This window comes from Pagrus major, chromosome 18, assembly GCF_040436345.1.
Source record: "Pagrus major chromosome 18, Pma_NU_1.0".
Classification (NCBI taxonomy): domain Eukaryota; kingdom Metazoa; phylum Chordata; class Actinopteri; order Spariformes; family Sparidae; genus Pagrus; species Pagrus major.
The window spans coordinates 34,103,560-34,122,059 of NC_133232.1; the positions used below are offsets into that span (position 1 = coordinate 34,103,560).

The window sequence follows — 18,500 nt, forward strand, 5'->3', positions numbered from 1 at the left end:
TCGATGAAAAATGTCTTTTTTAGATCGTTGCATTTTCATCTGACTGTTTCCGCTCGTCATTCTTCAGTCTTCACTCCTTTTAAGACTTTAGGAGACATTTAGATGTCAGTCAACCTTGTGATTAGAGCAATTGAGATACAGGTTAAGCACATGCACTCACTCACACACACACACACACACACACACACACACACACACACCTAATCCCACCTCTCTCACACACACACGGCAGGCTAAGATGAGACAGTGACCTGAGCTGAACAAATGGACTTAGTCACGGCTGAGGATTGGTGTGGAATGTGGGAGGGGGGCACGAGTGTGTGTGTGTGTGTGTGTGTGTGTGTGTGTGTGTGTGTGTGTGTGTGTGTGTGTGTGTGTGTTATGTGCATGCTTGGAATGTCTGACTCCCCACCCAGCGAACCAGAAAACACACAGGTGGAGGAGGAGGAGGAGGAAATGTACAATGAAGAAATTTGCTGTTTTGTCGTTTTGTGCTTGATTCTCTTTGCTTGTGTTTTAATTATTTCAGTTTTTAAGGTTTCTTATCGTATTTTTTTCTACCCGTGAAGCTCTTTGTTAGCCCAGTATTGAAATGTGCTAAGACGTAAATGTGCTTGACACTGTTAGCAGAGATGTAATACGCGGAAAGGACAAGTTAAACCTCTGGAAACCAAAGGAAAACAGAGTCAGAAGCAGCAGCAGTCAAAGCTAAGGAGAGATAGAAGCAGTGTTTATTCAGATGATGACTCAGTAAGTATTGATTTGGTGAGTTACAGGTCAGATACTTGTGTTAAAACTGGGCCAAACTGGGCAGGTCTGAACTTCACGTTAAAATATAGTCATCGAAATGCTGTTGAAACAACTGTTCCACTGCTCTAATAAATGATCTTATGTGTGCTATCGGTGGGTAATTGTGTCACTTTTCAAGTAAAATATCTCAAACATTTGTTGGTTCCAGCTTCATTAATGTAACGATGTGCTGCTTTCTGTTATTTATGATAGTAAATGATATAAGAGGTGTTTTAAAGACGTCACTTTGTGCTCTGGAAAATTGTGATGAGCATTTTTCACATTTTTTTTCACATTTTATAGATTAAATAATTAATCAGTTGATTGTGAATTTAATCTGCAGATTAACTGATAATGAAATCATCATTAGTTGCAGCCTTAGTCTGTTATTTTGGCCTTCAGGGTCACCTACTTGAATACAACCCTTTTATATCTAATCTATTATTTAAGCAGCCAAATCCACCTGCTGAGATGTTTACAAAACCTGTGTGTGTGTGTGTGTGTGTGTGTGTGTGTGTGTGTGTGTGTGTTTGTCTCTCTCTCGCCATATTACTCTGTCTCCTTCTTTATATGTGTTATGTCAATATGAAAGTCTCCCTTACAACAAATATTCACCTCTTTATCACTAAAGTGGACTATAGCAGGTGGTGGTACTGTGTGTGTGTGTGTGTGTGTGTGTGTGTGTGTGTGTGTGTGTGTGTGTGTGTTTGTGTGTGTGGGTGTGTTATCACTGCTGTTAATGAGTAACAGTGTCTGCCTCCAAAATGCTGATAAAAGTCAGGTCGAGGACACCGGTTTGCTCCACACACACACAGACACACACAGACAGACACGCACACACACACACACACACACACACACACACACACACACACACACTCCAGAGTGTTAACTATATCTTATCTTGCGCCAACTATTTCTTGCCTTATCTGCGAGGCACGAGGCGCTCTGCAGACACACAGAAGACATTCAGCACAAACACCGACGGACTCTAGGACCAGATGTGTTTACGACGACCACTTTGTTTGTGAATGTAGTTGTTTACCACAAAGTGTTTGATGGTACTTTGGTTCAGAGGGTCATGTGCTAAGTCGTGTCCACTGCTGGCGACTGTAAGCTGACAGTGACAGAATAAGTAAATCGACCCGACCTCAGATTCCTCACATACGACCACAACACCTGCCGCTGCTGAACCTTTTTTTGGGAGAGACTTTGCAGAGCGAGCGTTTGTTTAGAAGTCACTGGTGAAGGTGAAGCTGTTTACATGTCTGAATTCACTCCATGTGTAAAAATAAATAATAAAAAGGATCAAACGAATAATTGATTAATCGACTAGTAACTTTTTAACGAAAACAAAATGACAATTCTCTGATTCCAGCTGCTTAAATGTGAATATTTTCTTTACTCCTCTAAGACAGTAAAAGATTGTGGGCAGATTTTAACAGACCAAACAACTAATTGATTAATTAACAAAAAAGTAGACATAGTATCCAGTGTGTCTGAGGTTGCTCTTTTGGTGCATGTTTCACCATTTTCAGACATCATAGGGACCAAACAACTGTTGGATTAATTGAGAATTGAAAAGCTGCAGCCCCGTTTGTTGTATATTGTTTTTGTATCTTTTTTGTTTGTCTCAAACTATTTGTAGTCGTTAGATTGTGGATGAAATAACCTAAGCATCCTCTCACACAGTGTCCTGCCCACAACACTGTCTGATTGGTAACCATCGTAATTAGTAGCCTATAAACGCTGAATACTCTGAATCTGTAAAAGTAACTAGAAACTAAATGTATCAAACAAATGTAGTGGAGAGGAAGCGTAAAGTAGCAGAAAATGGAAACACTCAAGTAAAGTACCTAAAAATTGTACTTGAGTACATTGAACATATTTATTTGCTTAGACGTTGGTGATTCACGATGAAGGTACGCTCAGTATACCGTCATACTCGTTGGTAACTGGCTCTGGATCAGAGCGTCTGCTCCCTGTGAAACCCAGTCCTCGGCCCTCATACACTGACCAGCCACGAATAATGCATACACACAAATAAACACACTTAACTGGGATAGTACTTATAGCCTTTGACCTACTTTCAGCCCCAGCTAGCCTGCTTACTCTGTGTTTCTTCTTTTCTTTCCCTCTCTTTCTTTCTCTCTCTCTTTACTTAAGGAGCTATAAAGAGATGGTCCAAATTCACCTGGACGCTCACATCTTGCCCGACATGATTTATTATCTCACCAAAGTGGCAGAACAGCTCGAAAGAACGATCCCTTCTTTGCTTGAAGTGAAGTATGAAGTGAAGTAATCAAGCAGTGCTGTGTCCAATACGGTGTATAAATAAATTGATCCATGATGTAAAAACCGAGCTCACAGGGTCACATGGATGTTGTGGAGACACTGTGTCGTCACAGGAGACAGGTGTGGCGTTTTAATATGCCCACTGTCAAACAGTGTAAAATCTAAGTCACCCGTCGTCCGTGAGAAACAGGAGAAACAGAAAAACATCCTTCTGTGTCTTCGTTCGTGAGCAGCCACCAGATCAGTTTTCAACAAGTCCTGACTGCAGGTTGTTAATGGACCGTTGAGGATGTCTTTAAGCCTGTCAATCTTTTTGTCTAAACGTGCTACAAGCGTATAGAAAGCAAAGTACATTCTGTTACGCTTTTTGTCCAAGGTAGTCATTATAATGTCAGTTTCTCGTCCAGGCCGCAGTTTACCTGCAAATCCTCAGATGTTAGCAGGTAGTTGTTTGTGTGGATTAAGTCGGGCGTCTTTATCCCTTCCTGACTCCATCACGTAACTTAAGTGTGTGTGTGTCTTTCTGTCCTTCTTTTCTCTCCTTACTGTACTTTCCTCACTTTCCTTCATCTGCATTTACATAATGCACCAGAGTTGGTATTACACACACTCACACAAGTGCATACTGTGCATGATGTGGTTTCCGTAAAGCCTTTTATAAGCTTCAGAAGAATGTTCTCGGTTCAAGCTGCCCTCAGGTTCTCGGTGGTTTGCAGAACTTTATGTTCTCTGTCTTGGTTTTTCCTCAAACAGCCGCGTTCCCACTTTTCCCACTTGTTCTAGTATCCTCCGTCTAACCTTTAAGAGATGAAGCTACCGCAGTGTTTATTCTGGGACCTTACAGTGACTTTAGGTTTCACAGGGTGACTTCACGTTTATTTTATGAATCTAACTTTTTGTATTTAAGCAGAAACCTTCGCTCGCCTCGTCCTCTCTCTGGACACAAACAGATGAATGTGTGTCGGGGAGAATAACTTCCTGTTTTCTCTGATAAACACGCAGTTTGTTTACTGAAGATCTTTTTAGGATTAGAGCTGAATAATTAATCAAGATATTATTTAAATCACAATACGGCCAAGTAAGTGTAATATTGAGATTGCAGGACCTGCAATTTTTGAATAAAATGAGCCACAACATACGTTATAAATGAAGCGTTGTGGTGCTACAGCGATGCCCCAGCTGACAAATCATATTCTCACTTCGTCATCATTAACTGGTTTGTCAGCAGGATCACACCAAAACTACTAAACTTGGATGGAGGATGGGTCTCAGCCCAGAATAGATCCCATTAACTTTTGGTGCAGATCTGGATAAAGGGAGGGATCCAGGAGAGGATAAACATTTGTGTTGATTTCACAGAGAATAATGGATTGATCTTGACGGAAAAAAAATCTGCCGTATTTTTGGGTGGCTGGTATCTTCACCTGGTGAGCTTAAATTATGGTGAAGCAGTTATGGGGCTCATTTAAAATTTAACGTGATACCGGACTGTCAAGTTTGATATTGGATTAGGCTTGATTAAAGTAAAGGAGACTGTTGGGCCTCGGCAGAGGGGCTTTTTAATGCAAAAATGACCCACAACTGCAATATCTGTCACAGTTTGAGTCCGACCTGTGGCCCTTTGCTGCGTATCATCCCCTCTCTTATCCCGTTTCCTGTCATCTCTCTAAGCTGTCCTCCAATAAAGCAATGAAAAAAATAAAAACACAATACGATTTTTTTGTCATATCGAATTAGTATCTAATTAGGATACTTCAGTCAATAAGCGTAAAACCCCTGAATTTGCACGTCAGTAAACCGGAGAAAAAAAAGGCATTTCAGTCCGGTAACTCTTTTCTCATGAGAGGTTACAGTCATGAGTCATGAGGCTGACTTCACACCAGACCACTCAGTCATAAATATGAAATTGTTCTTTTATAATTACACAATTACACACATTTCACAGTAACATATGGGAGCGTTAGCCACATGTTAGCAATAAATTACACAAAGGTAGCAACAAGTCTCGGTTGATGTTTCAGACATTTTTTTCCCACAGTTGAATAAACGCAGGGTGATTTCCAAGTAGCGAATTGTTTCCATAATTGCCGTTTCCTTTTCCCCTCAGTTAGTTAAATGAATCGTTTTCATAAATCTTCTCTTCTGTATACATTGGAGCAGGGGTGTGTCATGAAACATAATTCATACTTTTTTTTTTTAGTCCAGCGTTTTAAACTGAACAGATTTATGGCTCTTGCCAAGTTTAAACCCGACAGGAAAAGGCCTGTGGTAGATTTTGCACCTTACCCCGCTGGTTTCAGAACATTAACATGAAACTTAAACACTGGTCTTTGTTTTTGGAAGGAAGTGCATGACTATATGGCAATTTAATATCATTCCTACACTTTCATGTTCTGGCCAGTTTCTTTAAATGTGTGAAGTTTTGTTTCTAAATGAGGTTTTGGGGGAAATCTTTGAGCCTAAAGCTCCTCAAACACAACCTGTGCTCAATCACAGCAACTTGTTTGGTAGGTTTCTTTCTAAATAGCCGCATTTGTTCTTATACTTTCACCTGATTGTGGGAACTTTGTTCCCCACGTGAAAAGCAAACAGGTGCAGCCGCCAGAAGAGAAGAAAGGTGGAACAGTATAACCATTAATTAGAAATGCTTTAGTGAAAGGAGCAGAGGGAGAGAGAGCGGAGTGAAGATGTAGTGAAAGGAGGGAAAATGTGAGAGCAAGAAGAAATCACACTTCTAGGAAAGTTCTGAGATTATTATCAGGCAATAAAATATCTGATACAAACAAATGTAAAAAGGATTACAGCTAGTTTTACACCTTTATGTGTGTGTGTGCTCACAGAGAGCCGATGGTGTGAGTCGCTCAGGCGATCAGGTGGCCGTACCGACCACTCAGCAGATTCCTCAAACTTTTTCAGGCCGCTGTGTGTTTTTCTTTTGTGTGTGTGTGTGAGACAAGTGTAAGCCTTTGGTTTTGAGTGTGTCATGTAGCCCTTGAATGATGTCGGTACATCCACCCCAGCCTCAGGCTCGGTGTTAACTGTCAGGACGGAGTAACAAGCAGCAGTTGACCTATTGTTAGGGTGGAAGTGACTGGGTCCAAATGAGAAAGTGTCTCTGTATGTGTGTGTGTGTGAACTTAAGGAAGACAACTTAATGTTCACCCATCAGTCTGCCTGTTGCTCCAGGCCAAAGGAAAAAAAGCCTGACTGTGTTGGAGTGTGTGAGTGAACTACATGAAGAGCAGGAAAGACATTTGTTGGCTTTAAATCTTGGTCCAGCTAACGTGGTGTTACACAACCAGCTATCCAACTGGTCGTAATCAATTTAGAGAGCATTGATATGATAACAGGATCCATGCTTATAAAGAAAATTCAGATACAAAAACATAACAGCGGGGGATTACAGGGTTTCACCGAAAGCGTTGCGTAAATAACGGACTTACGGGTTTGGAGGTAATTTGAGTCGAGCGCACACATTCTCATTGAAGCGCATTGCGAAAGGATAAACTGTGAGCTTAGTTAAAATTACAAGAGAGAAAGAAAAGAGGTAAATGTTACTTTTATACCTGATCCGATAATAACGATGACCTCTTGTGGACCCATCAGCATAGCTCAGCATGCACACACACACACACACACACTGTACATACGCACACACACACCTCTACCTTGCGCAGTACATCAACGCTGAGTCCTGCTGTTAAGTGCACTCCATCAAAAGCATTCCTCGGCTCTCCCCTCTCGCTCCAGTCTCGCGTCTCTGCCAACAACAACGTTGTGTTGGACTCTGCAGACCCATCTGACTCTTAAGACCAGTGGAACGTTAAGGGCATTAAAACCCAGCTCTCCATCCAAAGCATAAAGTGTAATCCCGTCTGTCACACAGCGCCAAAATATGCAACACAAAAATGACTAAATTAGCAGGTAATTTTTCAGCACCTAGACAAATGTCAAAGTATTCAGATGCTACGATGAAACCTCAGTTGTGTTCTTGTGGCCATTTTATAGTTTTCCTTCTAATATAAAATATACCGCAAATCCTTCTTTGTCACCTTTTTCACTAATGGAAACATCTGTGAAAGACATTTTGTGACTCTGATTTGAACAAACAACGCTGCGCTCAGATATAAGTTGGCAGCGATCTTTGAAAATTCAAAGAAGTATGTAGAGCAGAGAACCAAAGAAAACATACTCAACTGTGTTATATCTGCTAATGTTAGCGTGGGAAAATGCAAAAAGCTTTGCGAGTTGTATTTGTATGTTAAAGCAAGAAAAATAGTCATGAGTGACATAGATGAGACAAATCTAAGAAAACTCTTACTCGGTCATGACGAGATGAGACTGAACTGGACCTGAGTAAGCAGGATTTGTTGAGGCTAGAATGAACTGGACGGCACCAGAGCAGCAGCATCAAAGCCCAACAGTGATACACGAGTGTGGTCCAGAGCTTTAGAAACTGTGAGGCATGACAGGATTGACAGGAAGGATCAGAGGGAGAGACGATAAAGTGTCATCCATGATACTGCACATATGTTTAGATACTGTGTGACTTACACTTCCCCTTCCCCCTCTACACTGACGGGCTTTTACCGTAACAACTAATTCTGCAAACTTTTAATGTCGTCTATTTGCCAAGTTGTTAAAATAAAATAAAAAAAGGAATGGGCCTGTTCCCTCAAGCAAGATTACCAAATAAGTCAGGCTTATTTTGTTTAGACTGACTCATGTTTCAGTTAATTGATTAAAAAAACGAGTTCCAGTTCAGCTCCAAGAAGATAGTTCAAGCTCAGTTACGATTGCATTCGATGACTCAGCCTTTCCCGACTCTCACATTTTATTCATGGCTGCAGATTTAAATTTTTCACAAGTTTCCAAAAGTCAGCGCTGCTCCGTGGATGTGACCATCGCTGCTCGCTCTTCAACACCGCTTTTTGCCGCGGTGGATCGGTCTGCTCGTGAAGAGATTGCACCGTGCAGCTCTTTCCAAATCTCACTTTCCAAATCTTATCGGCCTGAATAGATAAAATTCTGATGGTAAAAATGAGTCATCTCGCAGTTACACAGTTATAACACTCAAGTCAAATTGGCTTCACAGCCCGGCTCTGTTCCTGATGGCCCCCGTTCTAAATCTTTTTTGCAAAGCTAAGCTAACTGTCTTCTGGCTCCGGCTTCATATTGAACAGACTGATATGATTTATCCCAACATGTCAAAGCAGTCCATTAACAGAGCTTAAACCGTGTATTTGCAGTTGTTTTGGGAGTAACCAGTCAAAGAACAGACTGTATGAACCGAGTCCTGCTCTGCGTTATTTGGCCTTCAGACTCCATCCAGGCAGAGGATGTGCAGCTCTGTGGGAGTGTCTGATGTTGGGCTGTGTTTTCCTGTTAGTAGGCAGAATACCAGACGTGCACGTACTGTACAACCCACCTACACACTGTATAAGGGGGGAAGGGAGGGAGGGAGGGTGTGCACAGCATGTGTGGAGTCAGACAAACAATCTTCAAGGTGCTTTAGATTGTCGTGCGGAGCCAGTTGCAGGTAAGGGAGCCCCGTAAGACCCAAATGGACTAAACAGACCTTCAATTTTCTTTTGCAGACGCACAAAGACAGATGCACAAGCACAAAGACACACAGACTGTCGTCAGCATCGTTTAAATACAATATTTGCAGCGTTTTCTTCCTTTCAGGAGTAGATATTTGTTAGAAAATGGCGCACTCTCACAAACCCTGTGTGTCGTGAAAGAGAAGAATAGTTTTTTTGCTCGCTTCAGTTTCACCCCTGGAGACAGATTTAAAAAGACTTTACTTCGGTCATGGGCCATGGAGGAGGAGGAGGAGGAGGAGGAGGAGGAGAGGAGGCTGCTGGTGTGTGTTCCCTTCATCGGGGAGAGATGTAGGAGAGGTTAACTGTCGAAAGTTGAGAGGTTCAGGTAGAGGTCCTGCTCCTGTGATCCTCTGGGGAAGAAACAGGGGAAGGAGACCAGTAAATCACACACAGGAGGGAAAAGAGCGAGATACAGCATTGCAACGGAGAGGACGGTGTGAATGAGAGTGATGAAAGAGAAAAGAGAGAGCGGGGAGTAAGAGAGGAAAATAGAGAGAGAGGAAATGAGCGCTGACAGGGAGAAAGAGAGGACAGGAGGAGGCAGCGAGGGGAGGCAAGGGGTTAAGGGCAAGGAGGAGAGAGAGAGAGAGGTAGCAGGGAGTGGTGAGAGTTCAGGGGAATGAGATTTCAATCTGCTGGAGAAGGAAGAAATAAATAAGGAGAGAGAAAAAACAGGGACATTAAAGGGCCACAATTCATATAGAGAGAGTCAGGAAAACCTAGAGTGAAAGTGGGACAACAGAAAGAGCAACAGAAAGAGAAGAGAGAAAGAAATAGAGGTAGAGGAAAATGAGGAAGCTATCAGGCCCCTGATGAGAAAGCCATACAGCTGGACGAACACATTCCCCCGGCCAGGAGCGAGGAGGAGGAGGAGGAGGAGGAGGAGGAGGAGGGAGAAGAGAGGAAGAGAGGCTCCTGTGAATACCTCTGTGTGACTAATGTCTTTTTCACACATTTCACCTCCATCCATCCATCATTGTGTCCACCTCCTGCTCTCCTGTTGAAACAACAGCCCGTCGTGGCAGCAAATACTAAGAGACTACTGTTACTTTCCTCCTTTTTATAAGCAGCTTGACTCAGCTACACTTCTGGACTTCACCCTATTCATCTCCTACATCTACAGATAAATCCAGATTCGTGTGTTGTTTCGTATTGGTGCTGGCCAATGAAGTGTAGCGGACCAATGTGGTTTTTTTCGGAGGAGGAGACCAATAACCGACACTGAGCACCGATAAACATTACAGTGAAAGAAAAAAATTAGTGATGGAAGTAAAGTTTACTCAAGTATTATATCAAAGTACAATTTTGAGGTGCTTTACTTGTGTATTTCTATTTTCTGCACTGCATTTATTTGATAACTTGCTGCATCAGAGCCAAAAAATACTGGTAATTGGGAAAATGCTGAATATCGGCCCCAATAAACAGCAAGTCTTTTTTTTTAATCCTCTGCAGGAAGGCTGCGAATCACGGTCATTACTGTTGCTCATACTAACTCCTGAGTTCTTCCTGAAGAAATGCAAAAATGTAGACATCTGAGGACGTCATCTTCAGCTTCATGAAACACTGATGGTCATTTTAAAGACCAAACAACTAATGGAAAAACACATTAATCGACTATGTAAATAATTATGAGTTGCAGCTGCAGTAAAATGTTATAACCTAGTACAGTACTATAAAAAGTACAAACAGGCTGGAATGATCCTTCAAGCTTTCACAGAGCTGTTCAGAAGGCAGAGCGGGTCGTCAGTTAATGGCAGAGTTAGCAGTCTGACCCCAATCTCGTCCTGTCCACATGTGGAAATGTACTTGATAGAGCTGTAATGGTTTTGAGTATTAGTGCCAGTGTGCGCCGCAGCAGGCAGACTGCATGGTATGTAGATTAATGCACGTAATGCGGAGCCAAAGTTCGAATGGAAACTTTTACTCCCACGCTGTTAGCAGCATTTGTTAACATGTGAACATGCTAACACACATTTGACAGCATCCCCCGATGAAACTAGATGTATCCTTATGGATTTGGCTGAGGTGGGTTTTTCCCGCAGCACCGAACTCAAACTTAAGCCTGACTCCTAAAGCAGTGAATGAACCAAACTTTGACTTCTGTGCACCATTACTCCCCTAGTACCTCGAGCATGTACTTCCAATTTGTACTAGTAATAATACTAGAACTGCCTGTTCTTCCCCTGTTGGCACATCCTGACTTCAATTTCTCTTCCTTTTGCACTAATTGTCAAAAGCTGACTGAAAACAACCAGAGACTTCAGGTCTCTAAGGGCAGAGTAAAGGTCTCCATATGTAGTACCTGGCACGGGGCTGTGTTGGTTCCCTGTGATAAGAAAGCATCAGACAAAAGGGGCAGTTAAACGTTTACATTTGAGGTGTGTTCACATACGTTTCTAAGCTTCATGCGTTCTTGTTGATAAGCCTCTATCAGGCACATTGTTCAGATCAGCCCTCCCTCTCTGGCACCGCAGGACGCGACCTGAACGAGGTTGTTTTCTGATGGTTCTCCATACAATCGCCTTTTGTTGTCTGTTAGGACACTTTGTTTGCTACATGGTGGCCTACTATGTGTTTTACGGTGCTGCTATATTTGGAGGCTATTGTTTTAACCCAGAAGGAATAATGAGGAGTCGAACAGAGATGCACTGAACCTTGCAGACTCCTACACTCCTCCTTCTCCCATCTCTCCATCTTCCTGTTTGTGTTTCTTTGTACTCCTGTCCTATTCGGCCATATTTCTCCTCTTAGACTGACTCCCTTAAATTCCATCCCTTTATTTCCTTCCTCTCTTTCTCCAGCTCCTCCTCGCCCCTATTTGTTCTCTCCATCACTCTCTAATTTCCTCCCGTCTTTCCCAGTCAGTCAGCTCCCTCCTTCTTCACCCCCTCTGTTTTTCTAGTGTGTGGTTTCACAGTAGACCGGCTACTGAGCGGTCAAGGTCACGCCTGATTTTAAGTCTCGACACGACATCTCACTTCATATTAGCTTGGCTTTGTGATTGCTCCCTGGGAATCTATTGTTGTCCGTGTTCAAATGTCAATGTTTGAGCCAAGCCATTATGAACTTCTTGAAGGTTACAGGATAATCACTTTGCCTTAAATGCCATATAAGGTGCTTTTCTTTTGCTGAAAACAAGCCGTGAGTGGCTGCAGGCATGAAGATGGGGGCATGTCAGGAGAGCATCATGAGAGGTCATCCTAACCTTGGCGTTAAACCTGCTGACATGCCTCCATCGCTCAACACGCCTAATCACTGCGGGGCTGCAGCCTCTCATGCTCTGTGAAACCACGCAGTCTGCACAGTGCAGTTATCTGGTTACGGGCACACCCAGGGCATCCCTCAATGATATGTCAGTGATAAGTATGAACATTTCATATCTAGATCATAACCTGGGAGCTGAAATGAGTAATTAGTCATGAACAGAAATGTCGTTGCACTATTTTTTCAGGCAATAACAGTAAGAAATGCATTCAGTCATTCTCAGGTTGCAGCTTCTCCAAATTAAAGATTTGCTGCTTTTCTTTGTAAATTATCGTAAAATGAAAACATATTTCGGTTTTGGACGAGTTACAAACAAAACACGATGATTGAAGAAGTCACTTTGGGCTCTGGGACGTTTATTCTCTCTCTTTTTTGTTTCATTTCATAGATTAAACCATTACTGTATTTGAAAATGAAATGAATCCGTAGCTGCTGTCCTTTGTCACCTTCAGCTGATCACAGGCTGGTGACTAGAATCAAATGCAAACAATTAGTGTTTTTTATCGTTGCTCTTCTTCTTCTCGGGTTTTTTTTGCTGATGAAATAATTTGTTTAAAAATGATCTCCTTCAGCTTCGATGCAGCCACCTCTCTCTGTCTGTTATCACTCTGTGGTCTCACTCAGTGCCCCGCCAACAACACTATCTGATTGGTTACATTTCTCCAAAATAAAGTGGAAATGATGTATAAGTAACAGAAAACGGTTCCTCAGAACTGAACTTGAGCACCACAGTTGAGTGAATTGTACTTAATTGCATTCCATGACTGATTGTTCTGTATTTTGACACTAAGATTTTACTCTGATATATATTTTTTCCAAATATTGGTCGTCTGAGGTTTCCTATTTTTAATGCTTCAATGGCTCGTTGTCCTTAGAAGGAAGATGTTGTATCTCTGCCAAAGTGGGTCAGAATGACCTATTAAGGCAAAGATTTGAATTGTGTGGACACAAGCAGCAGCTATTCACTGATTTTCATCCCAACTCAGTTAGAAAAAAATGGATTTGCTGGAAACAAAAGACTTGTGTGAAGTTTCATCAGCAGGTTTAAATGCCCTTAAGTTGCCTGGTTGTTCACACTTCCTGTTATCTGATTTGTTTTCAAAGGTGTAGAGTGAAACAACATATCCACATATCAGCACTGTTACTGTAAAGTATTTCAAAATAATAACTCTCCTTTTCCTCTGTCTCTCCGTTAAGGTCCACCCAGGGTGTCAGAGCGAGTGGCCCACCGGCAGAGCGTCCGTCTGGGTCGCACCATGAAGCTGCCCTGCCCCGTGGAGGGCGACCCCCCGCCGCTCATCATGTGGACCAAAGATAACCGCAACATCCACAGCGGCTGGACCCGGTTCAGGGTCCTACAGCACGCTCTGCGTATTAAAGAGGTGGAGACTGAGGACGCGGGGACGTACATCTGTAAGGCGACCAACGGCTTCGGCAGCGTGAACGTCAACTACACACTCATCATCATAGGTAAGAACAAACAGAGAATGAGATTGTACAGTGTGGATTTGTGTGTTGTTCAAGATGACAGACTGATTAAACACAGTCGTTTCATACTTGTTCGCTTTCATTGATTCTGTTGTGTGAGTTGCTAGGATATGTAATTAGCCAGGTTAGATTAGCGGGGCCATTATACAGCAATCAGCCCGTCAGACAATGAAGGACTGTGTGTGTGTGTGTTTGTGTGTGTGACCACAGTTGTTACTCTTGTGTGTTCCTGTATGATCATAAATGAGATTGTTAGAGAACATGCTTTTGTTTTCCCCCCGGCTCTGCTTGTGTGTACGACATTGCGTCAGTGTAGTGTCTTAGGTTTGATGTCTATAAAAGACTCATTGTTGAGCTTTGTTTTTTTTTTACATAATGATTTTCCAATTTTGCATCCAGAAAGCTGAGTTGGTTGTCAGGGTGTGTGTCTTTATGTGTTTACTCAGTTGTACAAACTTTGTTGTCTGTAGCCTGAAGCACAAATCAAGGTGTGTGTCTTTCTATACCGGGACTCAAATGTCTGTCCATGTAAACAAAATACCTGGAGGGAAGACGGTGTGTCAATGTGTGTGTGTGTGTGTGTGTGTGTGTGTGTGTGTGTGTGTGTGTGTGTGTGTGTGTGTGTGTCAGGTTCCAGTGAATCCACAGAATCTGTCTGAAGCATCTCTCTCTGCCTCGCGTCAGCACTTCAAAGACGGGCTCGAGTAAAATGCTCTGACGCAGATATCACCAGCCGATATCTTCTTAATGGGAATTCATATTCAACATTTTGACAAAGCGAACGGTCAGACAAGATTTTTCTAGCGCGGTGGGAGTCTTAAAAGTAGCAATGATGAATATTGATCGTTAATGGTTTGTGACATGAGACCAATTAACAAACAAAAGTTACCGTTGCAGCAATATCCACAATACCCATAGATGTTATTGTCACTTATGCTAAGTGACAGTTTTTCCTTTGAAATGACATTTTCTGATTATGTAAAAGTTTGCATTTTAATTTCAGTTTCAGGAATATTTTTTTTATCCTATTATGTACAATAAATGGGCATTAAATAATATCCCTCTACCTCCAGTAATGACTATCGGTATGTGATCCGGAGCTGTATCGGTCTTGACCTGAACTTCAAAGGGGAGCTGGCATACAGAGGGCAGCAGGGTGGTGGAGGGTGGAGGGGCGGGGGGGGTGCAGCAGCTGCTGCTGAGGTCATCCAGGCAGACAGCTGCTGCCTCTCTCTCTCTCTCTCTCTCCTTCGTTCACTCGCTCGCTCTCATTCACTGTCCCTTTTATTCAGTTTCACATATGCGCACACTCACATGCTTCAGAGACAATGGATTGGGCGAACCCCCCGCGAGCAAATCAGGAGTTTGTCATTTAAGTTAGCCTCACCGGCCACAGAGGACCAATACTTCGTGTACTTCTGCTTCGACCACAGACCTGCCGTTACCTGCAGGAATGTCACCCAAATCTGCACACATACAGTATATTTAAATGTAAAACTGTTTGGTAAATGTAACTGTTGGCTGTTTTTATGCACCTGCAGCAATCTTGGTGTAGTTCTCAGAGTAATCTCACCATAAAAGTTGCTGTTCTGGCAAGTTTAATCGTATCACACCTTCTCGGTATTGCATGTGGAGTTTGTCCAGTGTCAAATATACATTTTTTTAGGAGTTCTCGTCCTTATACTCAACTTTTTGGCCAATGTGGGGGAGACGTCCTCAAAGTTTACTGGGGTGTGCTGAGGATGACGATGATCTGATTCGATCGAAAGCACCAAAACAGTTGCTAACTAGATTTGACATGAGATTGTCAACTGCTGTTTCTAAGATGGAGAATAAACTTTCAAGTCAAGCATGTCGTCTGTATCAGCCTAAAATGAAAGGCTTAAATAAAGGATTTAAAATGAAATATTAGCATTGGCCCAAAATGACATTCCTGCTGATACGACGAGCCAAAAATACACTAAATTAAGCCCACGCAATGCAAATCAATGACCAATATCTTTCCCAGTGAAAGTGTACATCTTGAAAAGCATTGTGACAATAAGAGGAGGCATGATAAAATGTTAATTCCACTACAGGAGAGACTTGATGCTCTGCACCATTAGCTAGAAAAAAAAATATGTGCATATATCAGCGCAGGTAATTGGTCAAAAAGAGTTGGAGGGCACAGACAGAGTGGATATCAACGAAAATTCAATAACGTGCAATCGTGACACTTTGTGCTCCACCAGGTTAACCTTCAGTGATGACCCCTCCCTGTAACTCTAGCCAGGAGTCATGCCACAGCATCTCCTCAGAGACGCAGTTAGCGTGGAGGGCAGTGTTTTCATAGCTGGAACAATCTGCATACTGAACGATGTCTGAAGCATGGAGGGGATAGATGGATGCAGTTATGGCTCGTGTTCATCGGCTCAGGACTTTTTCAAACTGAAGTTTAGTTTTCTGCGTCTCTGCTCAGTGAGTTTTTCTCTCCTTTGCCTCCTCACTTCCTCCCGTCTCTCCTCCTCCTCCTCCTCCTCTCCGGTTTAATCTGCTCTCCTGTGTGGTCCTGCCGTAATTATTCTGTGACCGCTCCGTCTCACAGTAATGAGCCCACACCTGTGTCTTGTTGTGTTTCCCTCTCAATTTCTAACCCAAAGTATCTTTAACACCTTTTTCCTATTAACGCTCAATCTCAGCCCTCGTTCCTCCTTCCTCAGTCAGCCGGCTCATTTTTCTCCGACCACGACTTAATTTCTATCAATATTTTCACAGTTTCCTTTTTTTTTTCTTTCTTTTCCCGGACGTTTTACCGTTTGATTACTGTAAAACATCCACTGCACGACTGCCTGGTGACTGGAAGTGATGGAGAGGCATTTTTTTGTGAAGGCAGGCTTTTGTTGGCGGGGGAAATTAGAAGATTCCTTCGAGTGTTTGTTCTTTCATTGTGTGTAGGTTGGCAAATGTTTTCAGAGTAAACAGCCTGTGTATGTGTGTGTGTGTGTGTGTGTATGTGCTTGTTTATCTGAGGCGTCGTGCATGTGTGTATGGTTGCGTTGGTGTGCACAGATTTATGGGACCACCAGTAAAGTGAAACTGAGAAAGATATTTTTTTTATTTCTGCTCCACAAACCTCGGTGTCCTTCAAAAACTGACTGCCAGGAGAGCTCTCGTCTTTTATTCCTCCCTCTCTCTTCTTCTTTTTCTCCGCTGTCCGTCTTCGTATGAAACCCTGAGATTGTTTCTCCTCCCAGAAGAGCGAAATGATAGAAAATTTATAGTTCAAACCAGATGTGATGACAATAGGAGCGTGTCTGGAGTCGGGAAGCCGTGCGTAAGAAGGAAGGAAGGAAGTTTGGTTTGGACTTGTGTGTTGCCGGAGTGTGTTTTCAGTGAACGTGAACACGGAAATACAGTTTAGTGTTTTTTATGTTAATCAGTGCACTTTTTGTCTGAGAGTGTGTGTTTGCGTGTTGCATGCAGGTCCATTCAAGAGTTTAGATTTGTGATGATTGAGCAGCTCAGCCGTAGCAGCTGACATCTGGTCATAATTGGGAGAACAAAAAGGAGGAAAGACAGGCAGAGAAAGATCTACAAGCGTAGATGTATTCAAACACGTTTAAATAAACAAGTTTGTACGTGATTCATGTTCATCAAGCAGCAGAAACACGATGACTGTTGAAATCAGACAAATGGAAGCATGAGATGAAAGTTGACAAATGGGAAATAAACCTGAAACAGGACTTGAAAGAGGATTGATTTAGAAATATGATTCAGTTCTACATTTTCTCTGCACTTTTAGTTCAATAAAGGGTCGTTTTACGTTTACAGGGCTGTCAATGAGCTTGATTTTTCTTCAAATTAATGTTGTAGACGTGCTTTGATTATTGGTTTCTAACCTTCTAGCCACCTCTTAGCTAACCGGTGTAACACTTTTCAGATGGTCTACACTAATAACTCAGTCGTCATTATTTAAACAAGTTATTAAAAGCTTATATAACATATATACGGCTCAACATTACACATAAAAAAACATTATTTATCTGAGACAACAGTCTTCGGTTCTGTTGGGGTCTCTGAAGGTCCATTTGTCTGTACTGATCACCTCTGTGACGATCACCAGGATAATGGATGTTGACTCGTACAAAAGTTTGTTGTCGTCTTTGAAGGATTTCATAAAAAACATTTCCTTCCAGGGTTTTTTCTTTTACTTCTCTGTAGCGTCCAGCACTAACTGGTCATCAACTTCCAGTTTTCGAAGCGGAAAGCGGCCCCTCGACATTTCTAAACTCAACTAAAATGTGTAATCACCTCATACAGACCGACATCCTCACTTCACACCGCCTTCATTCAGTGAGATGTTGCATGCAGACGAATTCAAAAAGTTGCTTCCGTCTTACGTGTATTTCACAACGAGCATCCAGTCCTCGTAAATCACCTTCCTTCTACCAGGTTAATTCTCTCTCTCCATTTAACTGTGTTGCATGTGTGAGACTGCAGCTGTCCTCCGGCCAAACACGAACACATCAGATCAGGTTGCAGACCAACTTCATCTCTGTATCCCTCGGTTCCTCCGTCCTGATACCTCCTCTGTTTTTGTGCTCTCATATTACCTCATTTTTAATTGAGATATCTGGTGCCTCGTCTGGAGAGGATGTAGAGGTGGCCAAGGTTTGCAGCCTAATTAGTATGAGTCACACACACATACACAGAGAAATGTACGTGTGTGTGTGTGTGTGTGTGTGTGTGTGTGTGTGTGTGTGTGATTGCACAGGGTCCGAAGAGAATCTCATATAACCCTCTGTTTCACACACACCCTCACCCACCTACTTACAAACACACCAGGGCAGCTGTGCCTGCCTACGCTGTATTTATCTGAGTGTGTGTGTGTGTGTGTGTGTGTGTGTGTGTTGTGGATTTTGTGTTTTTTACCGCCAGATTCTTCTGCTCAGGTTACACACGCAGCACTTTTCTTACTAATGGCAGAAAAATGCACGGGGCGAACGTGGAGCTGCAGCACGCTGGTTTGCAGGAACCGCTCGGTTGGTGTTCAGTTGAGGGTTTGAGGCCTCACAGGAG

At 42.6% G+C, this 18,500-nt stretch overlaps 1 protein-coding gene across 1 annotated transcript in view; it reads left to right on the forward strand.

The window, feature by feature from the left end:
* The window catches only part of fgfrl1a (fibroblast growth factor receptor like 1a), a 76,553-nt gene that overhangs the window by 16,051 nt on the left and 42,002 nt on the right, over positions 1-18,500 (forward strand). The window contains exon 3 of the mRNA XM_073486737.1: positions 13,152-13,424. Within this exon, the coding sequence (XP_073342838.1) occupies positions 13,152-13,424 (273 nt within the window). The remainder of the gene's footprint in view (positions 1-13,151; positions 13,425-18,500) is intronic.